Source organism: Paroedura picta, chromosome 15 (assembly GCF_049243985.1).
Source record: "Paroedura picta isolate Pp20150507F chromosome 15, Ppicta_v3.0, whole genome shotgun sequence".
Taxonomy (NCBI): Eukaryota; Metazoa; Chordata; class Lepidosauria; order Squamata; family Gekkonidae; genus Paroedura; species Paroedura picta.
In genome coordinates this window covers 7,107,941-7,131,689 of record NC_135383.1, presented here as the reverse complement: position 1 = coordinate 7,131,689, position 23,749 = coordinate 7,107,941, and the positions used below count along the sequence as shown (strand labels likewise).

Genomic DNA, 23,749 nt, shown 5'->3' with positions numbered 1-23,749 from the left:
ATATTAAACTTCCCCTTCCTCATATTTACAACCGCTTCCCAATTAACTCTATATACTCGCATATAAGCCTAGTTTCCAAATTCGGATCCTGTTGTTCTGCTCTGGTTTGCTGGCCTGGGGGGCACTGTTTGGTTCTCCTGCCAGAGCCGTTCTCACACAGCAGTTCTGTTAGAGCTCTCTCGGGGTGTCTGGCATCAACAGAGGAAGGAAAGGCAATTGTAAGCCGCTTTGAGACTCCTTTGGTTAGTGAAAAGCGGGGTACAAAACCCAGCAGCTATTCATCCTCTTGACTTTTCTGTATTTGTTAAGGGGGAGGCTGGATGGGAGAGCCTGTGATGATGGAGCATTTCCCACCCTCGGCTTATATGCGAGTCAATAAGTTTGGCCAGATTTTGTGGTAAAATTAGGTGCCTCGGCTTATATGCGAGTAATGAAGAAGAAGAAGAAGAAGAAAGAGTTATATGTCGCTTTTCCCTACCCAAAGGAATCTCAAAGAGGCTTACAGTCGCCTTCCCATTCCTCTCCCCGCAACAGGCACCCTGTGAGGTGGGTGACGCTGAGAGAGCCCTGATATCACTGCTCGGTCAGAACAGCTCTATCAGTGCCGTGGCGAGCCCAAGGTCACCCAGCTGGCTGCATGTGGGGGAGTGCAGAATTGAACCCAGCATGCCAGATTAGAAGTCCGCACTCCTAACCGCTACACCAAACTGGCTATAGACGTGATCCCTACTATATAAATGCTCAACAGTGCAGGAAAAGTGCCCGCAAGTCACAGCCGACTCATGGCAACCTCGTAGGACAGGGGTGGCCAAACTGTGGCTCGCCATGAAGTTCAGAACCCATCCCTGCAATGTTGAGGACTAGAAACCTGACAGGGAGGAGGAGATGTGGGGAAGCAGGTAGGTGTCCGGTAACAGTTGATCATTAGCGGATTTCCTTGATTGGGTGGCAAACCCATGATGTGAGGTACGGACAGTACACAATACAGGAAATGAAATACAAAACAGTTTTTAACTGCTTTTTCTGGGCATTCGGTCTGAAGCAGCCAGAGTGAAATCAAGGTCAGCAAGCCTTCTGTGTTTTTTAAAAAGGAAACGACGCCTAGAAATAAAAACTGCAGATCAAAACCAACAGGATGTTCAAGTTGTTTCTAAGACAGATCCCGTCCATTATGTTTGGACCGCTTCCCGCGTGTGGGTAAAATGCTGCCAAACCAAAACAATAAATAAATAAGAGAATGAATGAATGAATGAATGAATGAATGAATGAATGAATGAATGAATGAATGAATGAATGAATGAATGAATGAATGAATGAATGATATGCAGCCGGCCTAAGGTGACCCTGCAGAGTTTCCAGGGGAAGGGGTGTGCACCCAAATGCACAAAGGAACTGCCAGGATGCATAAAAATATCATGCTTCTCAGCAAAAGCAGACAGAACAGTGCGTCAGCCTATCACACTCCCCAAAGAGATTTCCCCCTGACCCTAAATGGCAGTTAAAGCTTCTTTAATGTCCAATTAAAGCTGCTATTATGTTTCTTCTCGCTGCATCAACAGGCCACAAACCAAAGTCAGGAAACAGTTGCATAGGATCGACACACACGCACGAAGCCGGACGGACCTTTGCAAGGGAAGAGGCTGGAGGGAAAACCAAAGAGGGTGGAGAGTATTAGGCCTGCTCTGTTGTGGGAACTGACAATACCTCTACGCTCAACAGGGACACCTCTACGCTTAACATGGAACGATTGGGAAGATCCAGGGCAAAACAGAAGAGTGCCACGAATCAAACAACAACACAGCTGTCTTGTTCCTGCTTGGCTTTCAGGTTGTAACATCCCAAGACTTCTATTAAAAGAAAAGCGACACAAGGCAAATCCTCAATAGGAGGGTCTATAGCAGCCCTTTTCAATCTTTGGACCATGCAGGAGCCCCTGTAACAATCTTTCAGGCTTCGAGGCGCCCTGGAAGTGATGTCATCTGGCCACGCCTCCTTGCCACACACCCCGGGAGCTTCACAGGAAGTGACATCACCACCCGTATTAACAGGCAGGGTGGAGAAGAGAAACAGGAGGCGGTTTAAGACCCCTCCCAGGGTAGAAACCACGAGATAACTCCATGCCCCTAGCTTGTGGCCGGGTCCAAAAAAGAAGGAGGTGAGAGGTTGTGGGATCCTTAGGGGTCCACAAATCCCCGGTTGGAAATCCCTGGTCTATAAACTGAGGCCAGGATACCTTGGCCATACCATGAGAAGACGAAGACTTGTTCTTGAAGAAGAATGTGGACAAATTAGTACCAGAGCGGAGCTGGGATGCAGTGCGAAGCCGTGTCAGAGAGCTGCTCGTCTGCTCTGCAGTCGGACGCTTAAGATTAGAGTCCGGCAGACTCAAATCAGTACGACGGGAGTTTTGTGCGCACCTATGGAGATCTGGCAAGCGATACGGAGGCGAGACATGCCGGACCGGCCGCGGACCGAGCAGCTCCGGAGATTCCCGTGCTCGGCGAGGGAACCGCGAAAGAGAGGCCGCCTCCCTCCCCTGGCCGTGGAGCCAATTAAATTCTCACTCCGCTCTCTGTTATGAGATTTTCTCAGCCGCCAATGACCTTACCTAAGGAGAGCACTTAGCAGCTTAAAAAAAAGAGAAGAAATTGCGCGCGCAAATTGCAGTGTGCTATTACACCTTCTCAGTGCTCCTCTAGTGTGGGGCGGACAGTGCATGGTCGCGTTGCACTTCTCCGCCACCCGGATTCCAATTTCTTCTGCCTCCGCAGGTCCATCCAAACAATGAGCTTCGGAATGCGCCTTTCAGAGACATCAGGAGGGGTTTCGACGGCGGCACTTCCATTACACAGGAGGAGGGGAAAGGGGTTCAAGGAGGTCGGGATTCAGTTTCCACACACCGGCTTTCAAAATCACCGGCTTCCCTGACAACGCTTTCTGCTCCAGAGGCCTCGCTCAAAAAAGCCGCGTCACTGAGACGTCTGGAAGGTACTTCAGGCGCTCTTTCAAACCTTCTGGTTTTTATTCCCCCCCCCCCGTCCTTGCCTCACTCAAGCAGCTCAGGGCGGCCTGAAGGCCTCTCCGTTCTTCTGCACGATCCTCACAACAATCTTGCGAGGCGGGACAGGACACGGCCGCTCAGGGAATTGCACAGACGAGTGGTGTGAAGCCAGGTCTCCTCGTGCCTCAGGCCACACGTCAGCCACTACAAGAGATGACCTCTCTTCCTTCAGGAAAAGCAGCTTGAAATTAGGAAAGGCACACCGACGCAGAACTACCTCTCGGGACAGTGTTGAACACACGCTGGACTTTTTAATCCGCCGAGGTCAGCGTTGTGTTGTTGTCAGAATGGCAGCGGCTGGAGAGGCACTCCGGATATCCCAAATTCTTTGCGCAAAAAACAAGACGCTAGTTTGGGAGAATTCAGCGCTCAGCTGCGCACTACTGAGAAAGGAAGTGCCCCGAATTGGCTTACAAAGAAATGTCAAGCATTCCTGACGGCGTCCTTTAAAACCGTCAGCACAACAACAAAACACCTACACAGAGCACACCTCGCAGCAGCCTCAGAAGGCTGAGAAAAGAACAATCTGAAGAGCAGAAGAATCAGCGTAACAACACAGCCTGAACATGCCGAGTGCATAAATGCAGCAATCTTAGCGACCGGGTATGAGGCAAATAAAGCTGCATTTCCACGAATGCAGCGTGGAACTGAAATGTCCGAGCCATCAGAATTCACCCCCTCCCATAAATACATCAAAGGCCTGAGAAAATAGCTCACATTTTCACCTGGCACGTAAACCCAAGCAGGGGACTGGGGGAGGTCTTCTCCACAGCTTTGGTGCCGCTAAAGGAAAGGCCCTGACATTGGGCAAGAATCTGCCTTCCTTCAGAGAAGCAGGAGGACAAAGTGTGGGGCCACAGATGCAGATCTTAACCTGGGGAGTAGGCTAACCTGGGAGAAAACTCTTTCCCTCTGGCCCCAGCTATCTAAAACGTCCAAGATAAATCACCCAGATAACTGGCAGAACCAGCTTTGATGTTCTCAAACAGGAGCGATTTCTTTATGCGCTTCCCAGCAACTGGAGTGCTCGGTTTACCACTCTGGCGCCACTCAGAAGCAAGAAGCACCAACCCCAGAACCCAACCGGCTGACACTTCAGAGGAACAGAAATTTTTTCCCGTACTAGGAAGGATCAACTTCCTATCAACCGATTCATCAGGCCCTCTCATACAGCAGGTAATTGCAGGCTGGCTCCCAAACACATATCATTTGTCAGGTTACAAACGCCCGGAATTTGCAAGACGCTACGACGGTTATCGGAAGTTCTCATCTCCTGCCTTCGCTGTCAACACGGAAATGAGGAGCGGAGAATTTTAATCAGCTACGATCCAAAGAAGCGCCGATGTATATCTTCCTGCGACGCCGCTGTAGCCTGATGCACAAGCTAAGCGCGCATACGTGTGCAAGGAGACAAGCACCGCGCTGATGCTGAGCATACGTCTGACTATCTGCTTACGTACCTAGATTCCCCGAGACCGAAAGGTTGAGATTAACTTCAAGTTTAAAGGGAAAAGATTAAGTAATGCGGGAAAAGAAAGGCACACTGTTTTTTAAGAGCCGGCTTGGTGTAGTGGTTAAAAGCGGCAGCCTCTAATCTGGGGTTTGATGCCCCGCTCCCCCACATGCAGCCAGCAGGGTGACCTGGGGCCAGTCACGGTTCTCTCAGAGCTCTCTCAGCCCCACCTACATCACAGGGTGTTTGTTGGGTGGGAGACAAATGGCATGACCACGTATGGTCAATGTCGACCCGTTTCCCGCCCCCGTTCCTCAAATGGCCAATGATGGGCCTGGAGGGCTTGGGAAGGGGAGGGGCTCCAGGTGGGCGTGTCCTCAGCTATGCTCCCCAACCATATTCTGCACAATTGCTCCACTTCTGGGGGTTCTCAAAGCCTGAAGAATTTTTCAGTTGGTAAAAAAGCCAACTAAATTGGTAACTGTCATTATATGCCTAAGTTAATTAGTCACTGTGCGAACAAATATTTTTGATATTGGCCTGCCCCGAATATAAACACCCATCAGCTGCACCATACCATGAGACAATCCATCCAAGGAGGGAATCTTTTAGGTTTACAGCGCATATAATAGTATAATGTGCAAATATGTCCCTTTTTTCCTCAGTTAAAACACACCTCACTCCTTGGCCTTTCCCCACAGCAGGGGTAGTCAACCTGTGGTCCTCCAGATGCCCATGGACTACAATTCCCATGAGCCCCTGCCAGCGTTTGCTGGCAGGGGCTCATGGGTAGTGTAGTCCATGGACATCTGGAGGACCACAGGTTGACTACCCCTGCCCCACAGATTGCCACTTCCGACTGCCACTTTCCAGATTTCTTTTTGGGAGTTGGGGCACCCATCTTCCATCAGCCCCCTGGTCAACCCCAGCATGATTTCTTTCCCACCTTGAATGATCCAGCCTGCTTCCAAGGAAAGCGAGAAGGATCCCGCAACGTTTCGTGACAAAAACAAGAGAAAGAAAACAAAACAATTTGCCGTTCACGTCTGCTTTGCATCTTCAAAGTTCTCTGCGGAGTTTTTAGCTAATTAAGGTGCCGGTTTATTAGAAAGGGAGAGGTAGTGATTGATGCCGGCAGTAGAACGCAAGACGAAACAGATCAATGGCCCTGTGTGCTTGTTCTCTACAAGCTGGTACATAATCAGAAACGAGCAAGAATTAAGGCTGAAAGCGTTAACTGACACAATTAATTAAAAACATTAAAGCAGAGAGCCTGCAGAAGGGTCAGCCTTGTATCAAAGTGAGTCCAAGAATGGAAAACTTTAATAATTCCTCCGGTACGCTTCAACAAATAACCCACCAGAGTCTTGGATATTTTGAAATATGGTCAGAAGTGGCAAGGGAGAGGCACGGGTGAAAAAGCAAAGGAAGTGAAGCTCCTCGTGACAGAAGTGCAGAACGGTTTATTTATGAATTATATTTCTGTCCCATCTTTTTCGTCCTCCAGATGGTAAAGGTAAAGGTAAAGGTATCCCCTGTGCAAGCACCGAGTCATGTCTGACCCTTGGGGTGACGCCCTCCAGCGTTTTCATGGCAGACTCAATACGGGGTGGTTTGCCAATGCCTTCCCCAGTCATTACCGTTGACCCCCCAGCAAGCTGGGTACTCATTTTACCGACCTCAGAAGGCTGGAAGATTGAACTCCCGGCCTCATGGTCAGAGCTTCAGACAGCATGTCAGCTGCCTTACCACCCTGCGCCACAAGAGGCTCTTCCTCCAGATGATAAACACAAGGAAAACCAAGACAAAACAAGTCCAACTGGGTCCTACTTTTTGAAATTGCTGCTGATGAGTTTGAAGTCTGCCGCCATTGTGGGATGTGTACGTTTGACAACTGCTATTTATAATTAATTAACTAAAAATAACAAAGGTAGATTTGACCCCTGAAGAAGGGCATTTGGCTGAAACGCACTTGGCTAGGGTGGCAAATGGTCCTTTCTTGAGTATATTTTACGGTTGAGTATATTTTACGGTTGCCATCTGAGCTTATAAACTGCTTTGCATTATTCGTTTGTACAATGGCTTTTTAAACTTTGCAATGGGAGAAACTGAATGATTTGGCCTGTAGATTTTGATTTCTTTAACCTCTGGGTTCTTAACTCATGTGTTGGGGGGGGGGGGCTTTTTCTTCCTTCTTCTTGATTTAACAGCCTAAACCACCTCACCTGTAAATAGCTAGAGAAAAAAGAGAGGTTCTCACTGGGCCACTTCAACAAACAACAGACTTGTGCAAACAATGCTATATTCTACGATGAAGGGCCCACCACCGAAAAGACCCACCACTGAAGTTTAGAAAGTGGGAACATCGTTAACGATAGGCCACGTTCCGCTAGGAGCTGGTGATAAGAAGAGCCCTGTGGGGTCACACCAGTGATCCATCTAACCCAGCATCCAGTCTTACACAGTGGCCAACCAGATCTCCGGCAGTCCTATAACAGGCACAGACACCAAGGTCCATCCTGGATGCTGCCGCCTGGCACGGCCGTGGATCCTTCAGAGATCCCGGTTCCAAGTGGTACAACTGCATACCCAAGCCCTTGGACTCATGACCCTGGAATCTGGGACCAGAATGCTGGCCTATTCTGGTAAAAATAACCCAGAGAGGTCGATCCTGGTTTGCAAAGCCCGCCTGATGCAATCTGTGTATAATTGGCACAAGCGCGAGGGCTGGAAATTCCATTTGACAGGCATGTTGGACTCATTAGCAAATGCAGAAGAGCTATAGCTCGGGGGGTGGAGAGGTGGCAGAGGACCTGCTTGGCATTTTCATGAGCCCAGAGTCAATCTGCCCACGTAGCCCTACTGACCTTCTGGGACAGATGAAGCTAACAGTGCCCTTGGGTCGTAGCCCGCTGTCAACAAGCACTTGCAAAACTATGCAGTTCAGTCTAGATCAGTGGTAGTCAGTGACTGGTGAGACACCAGTGGTTATTTAGAGCACTGCTACGCAATGCGCCAGCACAAGGACACAGCTCAGAATCCCACACAATTCCTTGCTGATGCTGTGTCTCAGTTCACTTAACTACCTCCTGCATGATTCAATACAGTCAGCTGCTTGACCAGCCAGGCCAATCAACCAGTCTAATAACAGACAAGTTGTTTTAAAACAGAGGTCTCCAAACACAGTGCTGGCACGGCACTGGGTGATGCCTTTCCTGTCACCTAACAAGTGTTTTTAAGAAGTGGGCAGAGCGTATGCCAGCAGTTCTTCTGATTGGTTACGCAGATATTAAAGAACAATGGTCTTCAATGGGAGGGACGGTGTTTATTTCAAAGGCATACCGAAACAGCTTCTGCCTGAAACATTTGAGTTTCACATAGCCTCGCTCCTGGATGTTTTGTAGTGGCTCCGCCTCTTGTGGGACCCATTCTGTCGGTGGCTCCGCCTCCAGCCGTAGCCATTTTGTGTGTGAGCCCACCAATCTGTGTCAGAATTCCAAAGGCCCCAAGAGTCTCAAAAAAAGCATGAACTTTATTAAACTTGGGAGGGCGAAGAGATTTGTTGTTGGCAGGTTTCAATATGCTCATTACAAAACGAAATAAATCAACCATGATTGTGTGAGGACGCGATTCATTTTCATGGAAAAGCTTACAAACTAGAATAACTTTTGATGACAAGAGGTATGGCCCCCCCTCAAATAACCACAATACATTTCACAGTCCCTCTTTGATCAGGGAAGACCAGGGCTGGCCTACAGCTATAGTTTCAGACAACACGAAATAAAAACAAAGCAAAAGGAAAGCACAACTAATAAAAAAAAGGGAAAAGCCTATTTTTAAAGGCTTGTTGTGCCAAATGGGCAGCCGGCCAATTCTTCCTGTCCGGAGGCTACTGCGGTTAAGTGTCCCATAATATTAGCACTTGCGGGCACCCGCCAAAGTGAATGGGGAACAGATTCAGGACAGACAAAAGGAAATATTTCTTTGCTTGACACGTAATTAAATGGTGGAATTAACTGCCAGGGGGACAGAGCGGCGGCCACGAGAACAGACGGCTTACAAGGGGGGCTTGACAGATTCACGGAGCAGAGCTCCATCAATGGCTGTTAGCCACGGTGAAGAAAGGGAACCTCCATATGCTAAGGCAGTGAACCTCTGAACAACAGTGCTGGCAGGTACCGCCAAGGGAAAGGCCTTGCCCCGCCCATTCCCTGTGCCTTATTTATTTGCAGTATTTATATACCTGCCTTACTCCCAGGCATCCCAGGATCCAATGCAGAATGCAGAATCAATCCGATAAAACAAACATTGCAAAGTATTCAAACACATTTAAAAAAGCAATCTGAGAGTAAGATATTCTCCTTTTGCCCAGCCTGGTCCTGATTTTTTTCTGGAATAACTTTCTCTTAACAACAAAACTTAACAAGCAAACCAGGAGGGTGGGAGAGAGACTTTTCCAGGAGGCTGTTCTGAAGGCATGGGGGCAGCCACTGGAAAAGCCCCAGAGATCAGCAAAAAAGCACCTTGGACAATAATTAGGGTTGCCAACTATGGAAATTCCTGGAGATTTTATTTGGGGGGGGGGTGAAACTTGGGTAGGGTGGAGTCTGGGAAAGACTCAAGCGGGATCTAATACCATAGAGCAGGGGAAGTCAAACTGCGGCCCTCCAGATGTCCATGGACTACAATTCCCACGAGGCCCTGCCAGCGTTCATTGGCAGGGGCTCATGGGAATTGTAGTCCATGGACATCTGGAGGGCCGCAGTTTGACTACCCCTGCCATACAGTCTACTTTCTAAAGGAGCCGTTTTCTCCAGGGGAACCAATTCCTCTACTAGAGACCAATTGTAAATCAGGAGACTTCTAACCACCACTAATAGATCTTTGTTGAGAAGATCGGAGCTGGCAGTACGTTGGCCCTTCCGGGCAACTGGAACACTACTTTGTATGTCTGGACGTTGGGACCAGATGGCTCCCTGGTCTGATTCGACAGGGCTCATGTTCTCTTATTTGACTTTACTTTTGTCCCTCGTGGGATCTCAAAGTGGCCGACGCTGTTCTCCTCTCCCCTTTCACCTCTCACAACAACCCCATGAGGTAGGCTAGGCTAAGAGTGCGTGACTGGCCCACAGGCCATCGGCACGCTTGACCAGCAGAGCAGAGACGCAAGCCTGGGTCTCTCTACCCACTGCACCACGCTGGTTTGAAGAAAGAGAATTTGATGGAGTTCCTGGGAAGGGCTGCGGGCGTGGGGACCGGCAGCCCTCGCTGAGAAATGACACTAGGAATTAAAAACAGAGAAGCTGTGACGTCCTCAGCATCAGGGAATATTCCACTGCGGCCCAAGAATAGGTGGCCGATCAATAATATCTGACCCACGAATCGACCGGCGTGCCAACGCTAGTTAAGTGCTAGCGCTTTTCTCTCTCCCGGGCTGCCCCTTCTGTTCTGCCGCCGGGGTCAAACCGCACGCCCGAAACACACTCTCTGTCTCCAGGAGCTGTCGCGGAAGAACTGATGGGGTGACAGCGTTGTGGGTGGCGGGGGCAGGATCCTTTCTCTCGCAGGCCAATCGGGGAGCAAATCCATCTCTCCCCAAATCGTTTTCTGCCCGCAAGGCTAAGGAGAGAAATAGAACAGTCCTCCCTCCTCTGTGGGTGGAGAAAGAACCTTTGGAAGGATAGTGTCCCTTTCAGAAAGGTATGATTATAGAACCATAGAGTTGGAAGGGGCCAGCTAGGCCATCTAGACCAGGGGTAGACAAACTGCGACCCTCCAGATGTCCATGGACTACAATTCCCACGAGCCCCTGACAGTGTTCTCTGGCAAGGGCTCGTGGGAATTGTAGTCCATGGACATCTGGAGGGCCGCAGTTTGACTACCCCTGGTCTAGACCCACCCCTCCCCATGCTGGATCAGCCTAGAGCAGGGGTAGTCAAACTCCAACCCTCCAGATGTCCATGGACTACAATTCCCATGAGCCCCTGCCAGCAAACTGGCAGGGGTTCATGGGAATTGTAGTGCATGGACATCTGGAGGGCCACGGTTTTGACTACCCCTGGCCTAGAGCATCCAGGATAAATCTCTATTGTCCAGCCACTGCTTGAAGACCACCAGCAAGGGGGAACTCCAAGTGACAACCTTTTAAATCCTTCAAGAGAGCCATCCTGTCCCTTCTCAGCCTCCTCTCCTCCAGGCTGAACATTCCCAAGTCCTGCAGCCTTTCCCCAGGCCCCGGATCCTCCTCATCGCACTCCTCTGCACCCTCCCCATTTTGCCCACGTACTTTTTCAAGTAAGGCCTCCAGAGCTATACGCAACAGACTTATGAATCACGATGATTAGGAATTGGATTAGAAAGGAGATACAGCCTCTACAAGGGGTCCTGCAGAGTCACAACATACGCACTCCTCTGCAAGTGGGGCTCTTTGAGCTAAAGAAACCCTCCTTTAGACACATGTATTTATTTGCTAGAGTAAATAGCAAGGGAAGGGCAGTCCTATGCACACTCTAAACAGATGAAAAATCTACATGCAGGGATGTACCGGCTCCGGCCCACATTGCGAGAACAGGGATCTGCTGACTGCAATGTGGATGGATCTACACCACTGTGAAGGCCCCAGTTGTGCACAAGCCCACCTGTTTACAACAGAGGGCTAATATTTGCCAGGCATCCCCTGGTGGTGCACTAAACAGATTTGATGTTGGATTAGTTTGTTTAAAAGGCTACAGCTCCCGGTGCACTGAAAATGGCGAGATATTGCAAGTTTGATGGAACCAATCCCCTAAACTAATCTCCGAATCAATTTGCACCAGCGGTATTACCGATGCAAGCACAGCTGACAGGAAGGAAGAAGTTGGAATGAGGCGGGCGGCCCCGGAGGAGAGGCACGGGTGTTGAGGGACTTGGCACGAAACGGAGCAAACATGCAAGGTTGATGCTAAGGGAGGTGCACAGTGCTCTTGGACAGCCAAAATTAAAACTTCCTAAGAAGTGATCTCATGTCCTAAAACTTGCCACTCTGACTTGTGCATTTCTTCTCCTCCCAGAATGAAGAGTCCCTGGGAGGAGAGAAGAAGATATGTTTTCCCCCGACAAAGGGCGCATGAAATCTGAGAGCACTAAAGACCGCACTTGGGAGGATACATGGCTTCTTGTCCAAAATTCTCCCAGGATTTTAGATTTCCAAATTACCGCATTCCCCCGAAAAGGAAAGAGGACTCCGAAGGTAAAATCCACTACTTAAAGGTTACACAAAAGGGTTCTTTTATTACTGTAGTTTAATCATAAACTTGTTTTGTGTTTTTGTACTATATTTTTTAAGTAGGAGGACCTAGAGAACATGCAAACAAACAAAAGCACCTGCAGAGATGCTGCTAAATCCCTGAGCTCAGAAGAAGACAGGAAGACGGCAGTAATTCAGCCCTCTATTAAGATATTTTTAAGTAGGAGGACCTAGAGAACATGCAAACAAACAAAAGCACCTGCAGAGATGCTGCTAAATCCCTGAGCTCAGAAGAAGACAGGAAGACGGCAGTAATTCAGCCCTCTATTAAGACCCCAGCTTGGGACAAGATGTACAGAACTGAACCAAAGAAACCCCCAGCAAACTCCAACTTGTATACGCAAGCAAACCATGGATCTTCCCACCAGTGTGTGCTATTGGTCAGTTTCAGGATCTAGGCATGCATTAATCAATTACATTGCAAGCTGCAATCATGCCTTGGACCTCATGCTCTGACTTCCACAGGTCTACAGACAAGACAGATGCTTCAAGCAGTTTTGGCGTCCAAGGCTGAAAATCCACGTCTCATGTAATAAATTAATTGATTGACATTTCTGTTGCCACATGAGCACATGAAGCTGAAAAATCAGACCCCCGGTCCACCAGAGGCAGTAGATTCTACTCAGGCAAAACATGCATGTATTCCTTAAAGGCCAGAGCAACCTGCATGTGTGAACGGCCCACTAGGAAAAAAAACCTTGCAGGTCAGTCTCTATTGATGTTTTTAAACAGAGGCAGGTCACACGCAGCAATTGAATGAATATCCAGAGAATATCCAAGAAATCCAGTCATCAGGCCCATGCAATGGGATACATGGAACGAACGTCCATCCGAAAGAATTTTGGGCTCACGGCGAGAACAAATTTTGACAGAATTCTCTCCCTTGAGCGGTTTTCTGCCCCACATGGATGAGTAAAGCCGAATTTTTAACAGTGGTCCTATCTCAACCAAGCAACGTTCAACCTCTAAATGTCGAAAATCAATGCTGAATTTTAAACGCGCACGACGTTTTGAATAGAATCATAAAAGTAAACAGTTTCTGTGGCCCTTCTCTAGTTGTCGCTCCGAGCTTGGACACCGAGGACCCAAGAGGATTCCGGCTCACATCTCACCTGTGCCACGAACCTGCTCCGATACCAGCCTGCCGTTCGCAAATCGTCCAGCTATTTCACATGAACACAGGTAATGCCAAGTATGATCAATCCATTCTCTCTTCCAGGCCCCCCTTGCAGGCTAGCTGCCAAACTGATGTTCGGAGAAAGCAGAGCACACCTGCCGACACCTGAGAAGGTACACACGTTTCAGATTCTAGCTGTTTTGTAACTCTCAAAGCAAAGAGTGGGAAAACTGGAGTCTCAGCTCCCCCATCTTCCCTTTCTTCATGAGCACCACCACAAGAGTACCCCGTTTTCTGCATCGATCATCTCTTGCCCATTTATTTAAAAAAAAACCCTACCTCCACCCAGCAATTGCTTTCCAAATTTGCTCCCCCCCACCACCACCACCACGAAACAAGCGACTCTGTTTCCCCAACACCCTGCACCGACCTGCACATGATTCGCAGAAGTGTTACCACTTTTACACAGCAGATTTTCAAAATAAATAAAGAGCATTACCGAGGAGACAGGGACCCATTGGGAATCTGGTGCACGGAGGAAAAAGACAAGCCAGTCTGCAGATTCTACAATCCCCATGTGGTGGTGGGGCATCTGGGATTTCTGCCAGGTCAATACCACCGAGAAATATATCCCCCCCCCTCCCCGCACAGATCTCCACCAGCGCTTTAAGGGTGAAACTGCCTGCTCCTCGCCTGGAGCCACACGCACTGCCGGAGAACACATCATGACATCACCACTTGCACAGCGCACCGATCCCGAAGCTTCGGTCGCCACACCGAAAGCCACAAAACCAGAAGCACCCGTAAAGTCAGCACCGCCTGGAGCATCATGGTGACCTCGCCAGGAAGGTGCCGTGGGCCTTGGCCAGCTCCCCCACTGAATTGCACCTTCCCCAGAACTGACATCCTCGGGCAGATCAACCGGACAAAAGCCAAAGACCAGCTCCCCAGCAGCTTCCTGCCAACATAATAAGCCATCAAGGTCTGGCATCAGGCAGAATGGCACAGCTGAGGTGCAGCACCGTGGGCCAACCACCCCAGGGGCAGCCAGCCACCCCAGGATTCTGTCAGCCTCTGCAAAAGCAAGCAGGCAAGCAAACCAACCAAAAAAGCCCTTACACTTTGCAAATGACCCCGTACCATGTTTCGGGCTGCAAGCTGAAGACATGCCATTCCCTTACAGCTCCTGGGACTGGCTGGATGAAATCCAAGGTAAATGCCTGGGGGGGCGGGGAATAAAGAAAGAAAAGGGGGGCAGAAAAACTTCCAAAAGGGACAGAAGGACAACCCCGTCCACATGCAGGCACACAGAAGCGGGTGGGCTTTCTCCGAAAAGGGACACCTGGCATGGCACCCTCAGGAGCCCACCTTGCTAAGCCACTGCTTTTGAAGTGCATCCCCCCTCCCTCCCTCCCTCCTTAGCGGTGCCGGCTTAAGTGCTCCGAAGAGGAAATCGGGCAAAGCCCTAAAGGCCAAAGGGACCATCGGGAGGTATTGGGTCCACGGAAGACGAGGAGCAGGCGAGAAAACCGCCCCCCCCCTCTCTCCCTGCCCCCACCCCTGCTCCCGCAGTGAAAAGTTTGCATACATGGACCGCCACGGATCCTCGACGGAACGCGCGGGGGCTTACTCCCGAGTAAACCTAAGCAGGGCGCAGCCCGTTTGGCTGTCTTTTTCAGGTGAAAGCTGGGCAGGTGAAGGGGGGGCGTGCAGGTGAGAGCAAGCGCGAGGCACGTCTTCGGCGGCCGACCCCCCCGTCGAGCCCGACTGCAGGGCGAGCCCAGAGCCGGGACAGCGACTCTTGGCGCGGCCATTCGGCGGCGCAGGGAGCCTCCCTCGCCCCGCAACGCCACCCTGCGCCGGGACCGCCGCCCAGGGGCCCCGATCCCTCCTCCCGGGGTGGCCCCAGCCCCGTCCTTGGCGAAAGGCGTGCGGAATCCGGGGAGGGGCTGGCCTGGGTGGTCTGCCCCGCTTACCTTGCAGGCTGTGCTGGCCGCTGTCCATGGGGGCGGCCGTGTCGGGGGCGCCGGGGCTGCCGGTGGGGCTGGCCGTGGGGGCGGCGGTGTTGGCGGCGGCGGCGGCTGCAGCAGAGGCGGCGGCGGCGGCGGCGGCGGAGCAGGCGCTGAGCTCGGCCAGCCTGCGGTTGGTGGCGCTCAGCTCGGCGCGCAGCGTGCTCACCTCCAGGCCGGCCGCTTGGATGGCGCCATCGATGCGCAGGGCCAGCTGCTGGTTGCCCTCCATCATGCTCAGGATCTTGGCCTGCGGAGGGGACGACAAGGCGGCACCGAGAGGCTCAGCAGCAGCAGCAGCGGCGGAGGGAGAGGAGGAGGAGGAGGAGGAGGAGGAGGGCGAGGGCGGGCAGGCGGCATCCTCGCCGCGGAGGGACGGGGCGGGGGCGCCTCTCTCTACCTGTTGGATCCCCTCCCCGCCTGGCCCTCCCGGGAACGCCGCGCGGCCAGCCCGAGCCGCCGGGCAAAGGACATGAAGGCGGAGGGGAGGGGGGAGCGGGGAGGGCCGCGTTCCGTGGAGCCTACCATCTGCAGAACCCGGGGAGGGGGGAGCGCAGAGCCGCGCGGCCGGCCCCCGAACGCCAAGCCCCGCCCTACGTCCGCCTTCCCCCCTCCGGCCCAAGCGCCAGTCGACCGGGCCGGCGCTCGGCCGCGCTCTTGCGGGCGACTTCCAGCGCTGCAAGCAAGCCTGCCGGGCGGCGAGCTGCCTCGGGGGGAAGCCCCGCGGAACTGGCTCTGCCTTCCTTCCCTCTCTCTTTTTCCTTCCTTCCTTCCTTCTCTTTTTCCTTCCTTCCTTCCTTCCTTCCTTCCTTCCTTCCTTCCTTTCCTTCCTTCCTTCCTTCTCTTTTTCCTTCCTTCCTTCCTTCCTTCCTTCCTTCCTTCCTTCCTTCCTTCCTTCCTTCTCTTTTTCTTTCTTTCCTTCCTTCCTTCTCTTTTTCCTTCCTTCCTTCCTTCCTTCCTTCCTTCCTTCCTTCCTTCCTTGGGAAACGAGCCAAGGGGGATGCAAAAGGGGGTGGCTTCTGCCCAAGCTGGTCCGCCCGTCCCCCCTCTCCCCCCCCCCCGCGGTGCATTCCGAGCGCAGGGGGTGTCTTTGCAGGGGAGGAAGCCCCGCCGGCTTACTCACGAGGAAGAGCCTCAGTGGCTGGCGCGCTGAGCAGTCGGAGGGCAGGGGAGCCGAAGCCGCCTTCCGTCCGGCGCGCCTTCACTGCGCCGAGCCCCATCGGGCGGCGGGGGACTGGCTCAGGATCGCGCGCATGAAAGATAGGCCGGGAGGGACAGGCGCGCAGTCCGTAGCCCGGCGGGGATGCCGCCCTGCCTGGGAAGAGCTGGGCAATTAATGACGTCAGCTGCAGCCGACTAATTGCCGGAGCTGCACAGAACAGGATGAAAGGCTCATGGGGCTTTCTGGGCACATCTACAGTGTGGACTCAGAAACAGAGCTGGAAGGGACCCTAAGGGTCATCTAGTCCAACCCCCTGCAAAATGCAGGAAATTCCCTGCTACTTCCCCTCCCCCTATGTGCACATGCACACAGTGACCCCTGCTGTATGCTCAGAGGAAGGCAAAAAATCTCCAGGATCCCTGGGCCAGGCTGGCCTGGGGGACAATTCCGTCTTGATCCCGAAATGGAGATTGGCATTCCGCAGAGAATATAAGAAAGGGCCACAAGAGATGGGCATTGGCTCACCCTTTCCTGCACCCCTTCACACCTCTGCTTCCATGAACCCTCAGTCTGATGCAACATGCTGGGGGCTGCCGGGTCCTTTTTTAGCTGTGGAGTCACTGGGGATTAAGCCTGGGGTCTTCTGCACGCCAGAACGACCTTCTGCCACTGTGTCACGGCCTCTCCCCTCCTTTTGCTGCAGTGGATAAGAGAAAGAGGTCCTTCTAGAAGCCAGGAGTTGCCAAGATGACTCTCCACAAGTTCATGGACTACAGTTCCCATGAGCCCCTGCCAACTGGCCATACTGGCAGGGGCTCATGGGAATTGTAGTCTGTGAACATCTGGAGAGCTGCAGTTTGCCTAGCCCTGCCATATGCCCTCCAAAGAGGGGCCCCCGGGGAGGATTGTTAGGGGACGCTTCCTGCCCTAGGGGACCACGGATGAGGCCCCAAACCTGGCAGTCAGGTTTTTGCAGCAAAGTCAAAAGCAACTTCCATTTCTGCAGCTGGGCTGCTTTCCTCTGGGCTGCCCCACTGCCCGCCCTGGAAACATACTAAAAATAACGCCAGCCAATTAGTTCTCTTTTGCTAATTGGGCTCTGCTTGCGGGGAAGCTTGCTTTGCCAGCAGCGTCTTGGTCGGTCCTGCCGTTACCTTTGCATTGCCGTTTGAAAGGATCCAAGTCCAGATGCCAGGAGGACAGCCGTGCCCAAAGGTGTGGGGAGGGGCAGGACGGCAGGGGAGCCATGAATTGGGGGGGGCATTTGTAGGGCTCACGTACACGGAGGAAGAGAGCCGGTGGCAGAGATCCCCGGGGGACGAGGACGTGAGCGTTTCTAAATTGAGGTAATCAGGGATTTGGTTGTTTGGACAGTGACGTTGGGCATTTTTATCCTGTTTTCCTTTATGGAGCTCTGAGGACCATCCAGAGTTTCTGTGAGGGCCACTCTGTCCGTGTTGGTTTGCTAGAACTAAATACAAATGCAAAATTTATACAGGCGCACGGGGACCAGGTGTCCAGTGAAAGGTATATGCCAGGAGTGGCCAAACTGCGGCTCTCCAGAGGTCCACGGACTACAATTCCCATGAGCCCCTGCTGGCAGGGGCTCATGGGAACTGTAGTCCGTGGACCTCTGGAGAGCCGCAGTTCGGCCACTCCTGGTATATGCTAACATCCGAGTCAGTTGCACTCCCTTTCTCTTCTGCTTCATTTTTAGGATTGGTTTGACTGTTTCTTAATGAGCCTCTTGTGGCGCAGAGTGGTAAGGCAGCAGACATGCAGTCTGAAGCTCTGCCCATGAGGCTGGAAGTTCGATCCCAGCAGCCGGCTCAAGGTTGACTCAGCCTCCCATCCTTCCGAGGTCGGTAAAATGAGGACCCAGCTTGCTGGGGGGTAAATGGTAATGACTGGGGAAGGCACTGGCAAACCACCCCGTATTGAGTCTGCCATGAAAACGCTAGAGGACATCACCCCAAGGGTCAGACATGACTCGGTGCTTGCACAGGGGAGACCTTTACCTTGACTGTTTCTTACACCTTTCTGTATTTTGTCAACTGCTTCTGTTTGTCTTGCGTGTGGGCCTGTTGTATGTTCTTGATCTACAATGGAGACAGTCCTATGTGTACCGGCCCCATGCCGTTTATATGCATAATGTACCTATAAAGTATAATGCTGATTTATGGGCGCATAAATAATGCTGGGGAGAACAGAAAGGGGGCAAACGCAAGGAAAAATTGCACATAAAGAATCATGGATTTCAGGCCCACGAGGAGGAAGAGAAACTGCAGGTGGAAATGTTCCACTTGAAACTGCAGGCCCGAGAAATCCAAAATCATCTCAAAGCACATTACTTTCACAACAACCCTGTGAGGCTGGACAAGCTGGGAGGGAGAAACTGGTCCAAAGTCGGAGCGTGGGTTTTGAACCCGTGTCTTCCCAACTCCTAGCCTAGAGCGCTACACCACAATGGATTTCTGCTGCTCTTCCCTGTCTCTTTTCCTCTGTCCTTTTCCTCTGTCCAAACTGATGGATGTAAACTCCCTGGGGCAAGAATTCAAGCCATGTCTGTCTCAGAAAAGATGACAAAGCTTGCTTGCTTCTAACCCACACAGTCCGGAAGCAAAGCACTTGCTCTAAATTGGCACCTACATTCAGTGGGGAAATGGCCTTTTAGCTTACCAGGGAGATTTCCTGGAAAGCCCAGTCAAGTAACTCCCTCCCAGCACAGGCAGCACTGCAGGGACCAATTGGCTAATGCCAGTGTCGTAGCGGCCAAAGCAGGCAAGCCAGCCCCTTCCCCCCATGGTCCTCATCATTACAGTGGCCTTGATTTAATTCCAGGCCCCTTCCAGCCTTCCTCTGCACTCATTTACAAACCTGCCTTTGAAATTTTCTCTGTAGCCTAATGAAGTCCTTTTAAAAAAATGCCTTCCAGGCCAGCCTCTTAGTGAAGAACAGCTGGGGTGCTTTAAAATGGATTTCGATCCCTCCGAGGGGTGTGCAATTTCTCCATATGCCCGGCCTTGGCACTAACCTCGCAGAAATGCAAGGATATAAAGATGCAGCGCTCCTCAACCAACCTGGAGGCGTCAGAGGGAAGAAGTGGCAACCAGGGGCAGGGGGCCGCCTGGTCTATTCAAATGCAATCTCTCCTCCTTGCTGGGCTTAAGGATGCAAGAGGAAGGAAGGAAGGAAGGAAGGAAGGAAGGAAGGAAGGAAGGAAGGAAGGAAGGAAGGAAGGAAGGAAGGAAGGAAGGAAGGAAGGAAGGAAGGAAAAAGAGAAGGAAAGGAAGGACGGAAAGGAAGGAACAGCAATTGGATCCCAGCAGTTAAATCAATGTTTTGCGACACAACCTCGATCGCCTTGATTTCAATCTATGAATCAGAAAGATTCATGGAGGTTCGTCTATCGGCTATTCTATGACTGAAGGAAACCTCATGGCCTCTAAGCCCTGGCATTGACCCTCCAGAGCAGGGGTAGTCAACCTGTGGTCCTCCAGATGTTCATGGCCTACAATTCCCAGCGTTTGCTGGCAGGGGCTCGTGGGAATTGTAGGCCATGAACATCTGGAGGACCACAGAGGAACTGGTTGGTCAACAAAGCGAGAGAGGATGCTGGCCCAGACGGACCACTGCTCTGATCCAGCCGGGCTCTTCTCCCGTTACGTTCCTACGGAGATATAGATCTCTTCCATTTAGTGGAGAGCGTTTTCTGTTGCCGCTCCATTTCTTCGGAATGGCTTCCCCCTGGAAGTCCATACGTCTGCCTCACTGCTCTCTTTAAAGGAGAAAACAGGCGGCCATCCGTATTTCAGAGGGCTGTCGGCGCTGCAGACATAAACGTGTTTTAATGTCCTTCGGGTGGGGAGAAGCCGTGGCCGCTAACTTGTTTCAGGTTGTTGACGGGCCGTGAGAATGGATTTTAACCTAATAGCGCCGGTTAGCCGGTCAGAAAGCACAGAGAGGTGGCGTATGACTTGTTTGATAAAGAAATTTGGGAGGAAAGCCGAAGCAGAGGAGATTAAGGAGAAAGGACGCGATGAAAGGAGCCGGAATCCGAAAAGCTTCTCTGCCACGGGAAGAAAGGAAACCTCTCTCTCTTTCGGTGTGTTAGAGATTTGGAGGAAAAGGGGATGGGGACAGAGCTCTCCAAGCATTTTAAAGGGAAATCACAGCTGTGTCTGAAGATCCATCCGAGTGGCTGAGGAGGTTTAACACTTCCCTAACCTAGTGGCTTTATCCGTTGAAACTACGTACACCAGGAGTGGCCAGACTGTGGTTCTCTCCAGATGCCCATGGACTACAATAACCATGAGCCCCTGCCAGCAGGATCCCGTCAAGGTGTCCATCCTCCGCCTTTTCTATTGGATCCCGTGATGTCAAGTTAGGCTGAGTGACAGCTTCAGTGAGAGATTCAAATGGGTCGCCGTGTTGGTCTGAAGGAGCACAATAAAATCAGAGTCCAGTCGCACCTTTAAGACGAACAAAGATTTGTTCAGGGTGTGAGCTTTCGAGTGCAGGCACTCTTCTTAGTCTGACGAAGAGTGCTTGCACTCGAAAGCTCACGCCTTGAATAAATCTGGACTCTGATTTTATTGTCAGTTTCATGGCAGAACCGGGATTTGAACTCAGATCTCCCCGGGCTTCGTCTGTGCCGCTAGCCAGCATGCATCATCGGCCTGGCATTTTCAATGGATTAACACCATCGTCAACAGCAAAATGGGGACTGCATCGAGAGAAATCTGTTCCGTTTCTCACCGGCACATCTGCTTCGCCCCCCCCCCTCCGGAGCCGACGTTTCGGAGGCGTGTGGCGTGATCTCACCTCGCTAGCTCTCGTAGGCTGGAGTGTGACGGAGCGCAGCAGGGATTTGCACCTTGCTTGTGAAGTGTCACAGAATTTCGCCGCTTTCGTGGCAGCCAACCATCCCCACCTCCTTAGACGGTCTAACGACAGGCCTTTTGACCCGATATATATGTATATTTAAATGAAAAGCAGCCAAGGAGGTGGTGAATGACAGCAAGGGAAAGTGACAGAGGGAAGGCCCAAGACCGGCTCCTATGAAGAGTGGGAAGTAATTGTTAGAATCTGCAAGATCTGTAGTGTGCATGATTCAAAGGCATATGAAGAAGGTCCTGCAGGGGGCATCAGAGGAGAGGTGCATTTAGCATAGTTAGATTAGTATTCGAACTTCCTGGTATTTTTCAAATCTCTTGTGTCCCGGTGTGTTTGTTTTGAGACTTCCTGCTCCTTTGACCCTGCTCCCCGCTTCTTGCCTCCAGAACAGACGGAATAAAGACAGCAGGACGGTTCGATTGTTAGGACTCACTCTCTGTCTCTCCTCTCTTCCTGCATAAAGTTGTCTCTCTTATGCTTTTCAGCAGCTTGGTGCTTTCCTCTGTTGCATAGTTCTACTCGGTTGACAATTGATCTCTGTCACCTGAGATCTCTGTAATCCCAAGAGATCTCCAGCCACCACCTGGAGGTTGGTAACCCTACTCTGTAAAAGCCAGCTTGTATAGTGGTTAGGAGTGCGGACCTCTAGTCTGGCGATCCGGGTTTGATTAACCACTCCCCGACATGCAGCCAGCTGGGTGACCTTGGGCTCGCCACAGCACTGATAAAGCTGTTCTGACTGAGCAGGAATATCAGGGCTCTCTCAGCCTCACCCACCTCACAGGGTGTCTGTTGTGGGGAGAGGAAAGGGAAGGCGAATGTATAAGCCACTTTGAGACTCCCTCGGGTAGAGAAAAGTGGCATATAAGAACCAACTCTTCTTCTTCTGAATGGTTTTGGCCTAAAGGAACCTGAAAGAACTTGTTCAGCGGCCTCAAGCTGCTAGAAAAAGGGGTACCCAAACTCTCCTCAAATCTTGGAGGGCAAACAGGGTATATGTGTGTGAGCGAAGAAACAGCAGGCTTGAGTTGAGAAACACAGAAGCAGGCAAAATGCAATGACTTGGCAGGGATGCCTTGGAATGCAAGAATTTTTCTTCACTTTCTTCTCTCTGGATCTGTGGGCTTAGGCCCACAAATCTGTTGCCCTTCCGCAGTGTCTCTTTGCCTCTCCTAGTATATTTACAGCAAGTGTTACAAAAATGCCTCTCTACGCCAGTATATTCTTCTCCAAAAGGGAATCAATCCAGGAAAGTGCAGAACAACTTCTCGCTGCCTGGAGAAGCGGAGAGGAGCAGCTTGACGGCAGCTTGGTTGACGTGACATGCCTCAGTTGCAAGAAACATTTGGGCTGCCATGCTGCAGAACCCATACTGTTGCCTCGTGGAAGATGCCTCCTTCTGATTACGAAACCTGCGACTCCAGAGAACAAAGGGCTTTAGGCCCCTTCAAGACCTGGGTCTCACACCTGAAACAACATGTTCTGTATGGCCCCTTCCAACTCTATGATTCTATGATTCTATGGGTTGGACTAGATGGCCTGTATGGCCCCTTCCAACTCTATGATTCTATGATTAACATCTGTCCCCATATGTCACAATACATCAGTTATAGGCCTCCAGTTACCTTTTGTGCACATGTGTACCTTTAAGGTTGCCCACCTGGCTTCTTTCTCTCTGTGTTAAATGCCATTGATTCACTTCTAACTTATGGAACCAGAGGAACTGGTTGGCCATTCTATGAGACAGGACGCTGGACTAGATGGACCATTGGTTTGATCCAGAAGGGTTCTTCTGATGTTCTAATGAAGGTCTTGGCCTCTGTGCCCTGTTGGTAACCATCCAAAGGAGTTGGTTGGCCACAGCGTGAGATGGAATGCTGGACTAGAGGGACCACTGAGCTAATCCTACAGGGCTCTTCTTATGAGCTCCCAGGAGAGCTAAGGGCCCTGGCGGAACTGACAAAGTTCTGCAGGGCCTTCAAAACGGAGCTCTTCCGTCAGATCCATGGTTGAGGCCGGGCCAGTAAGAGCAATGGGCTCCCCTAAGACTGTGCTATACAACCTCTTGTGCATCCCTTGTTAGATGACTGGGAAGGTAGGACGACTTTGGGAATTAATGCTGTTTCAGGGGATTTTATGGGATTTTATGGTATTACATTTTTTTTATGCAACTGGCTTTGAGTCTTAGGAGGAAGGCGGGCTATAGATCTGACTAATAATCATAAAAATAATAACAATAAAGTCTCCTATTGTTGTGCATCAGTTGACCTCGGAGAAAAGGGGAAGGGAGCGTCTGATAAAAAGCAATATCTGCCCCTGGAAATGTCATCTCCCTTTTCTAACGAACATTGATAAACATGCCATGCAGCCGGCTTTAGCAGGGTCGGGCTATGATTTGTCTAATAAATGCTATTTAGTCCGCTGTGCAGATTACATTGCTTTTTAAAGGTAACAAGGAGTGATAAAGTATCTTAGCAGGAAAATCAATAGGAGAGAGTTTAGCAGCCTCGGGAGTCCTTTAGCTAAGGATCTGCTTGGACTTCTCAGCAGCACGGCGGCGGATCAAGCAAGAGGCCGTCCGAGGCCCACGCAGGTGGGAGCTGGAAGCCTCTTTTGTCTCTAACTTGAGGCTTATGTTTCCTTGCCCATTTGCAGATCATCCGGGAAATGCCAGCCACTCGCTTGTAGCTCATGGTCCAAATCAGGTCTGCAAAATTTGCCCTGCTAGGTCTAAATTTGCCCACCCCACCCCCCAGTTCTCCTTCT

The 23,749-nt window shown here is 51.2% G+C and overlaps 1 protein-coding gene across 6 annotated transcripts in view; it reads right to left on the bottom strand.

The window, feature by feature from the left end:
* Nucleotides 1-23,749, bottom strand: part of KAZN (kazrin, periplakin interacting protein) — a 194,551-nt gene that overhangs the window by 110,849 nt on the left and 59,953 nt on the right. For 4 of the 6 annotated variants that reach the window (XM_077311067.1, XM_077311068.1, XM_077311069.1 and 1 more), the window contains one exon: nucleotides 14,893-15,175. In XM_077311067.1, coding sequence (XP_077167182.1) covers nucleotides 14,893-15,175 — 283 coding nt within the window. Of the gene's footprint in view, nucleotides 1-14,892; nucleotides 15,176-15,325; nucleotides 15,341-15,450; nucleotides 15,469-23,749 lie in introns of those variants that run through there. The other 2 variants (XM_077311071.1, XM_077311072.1) reach the window with 2 other exon arrangements.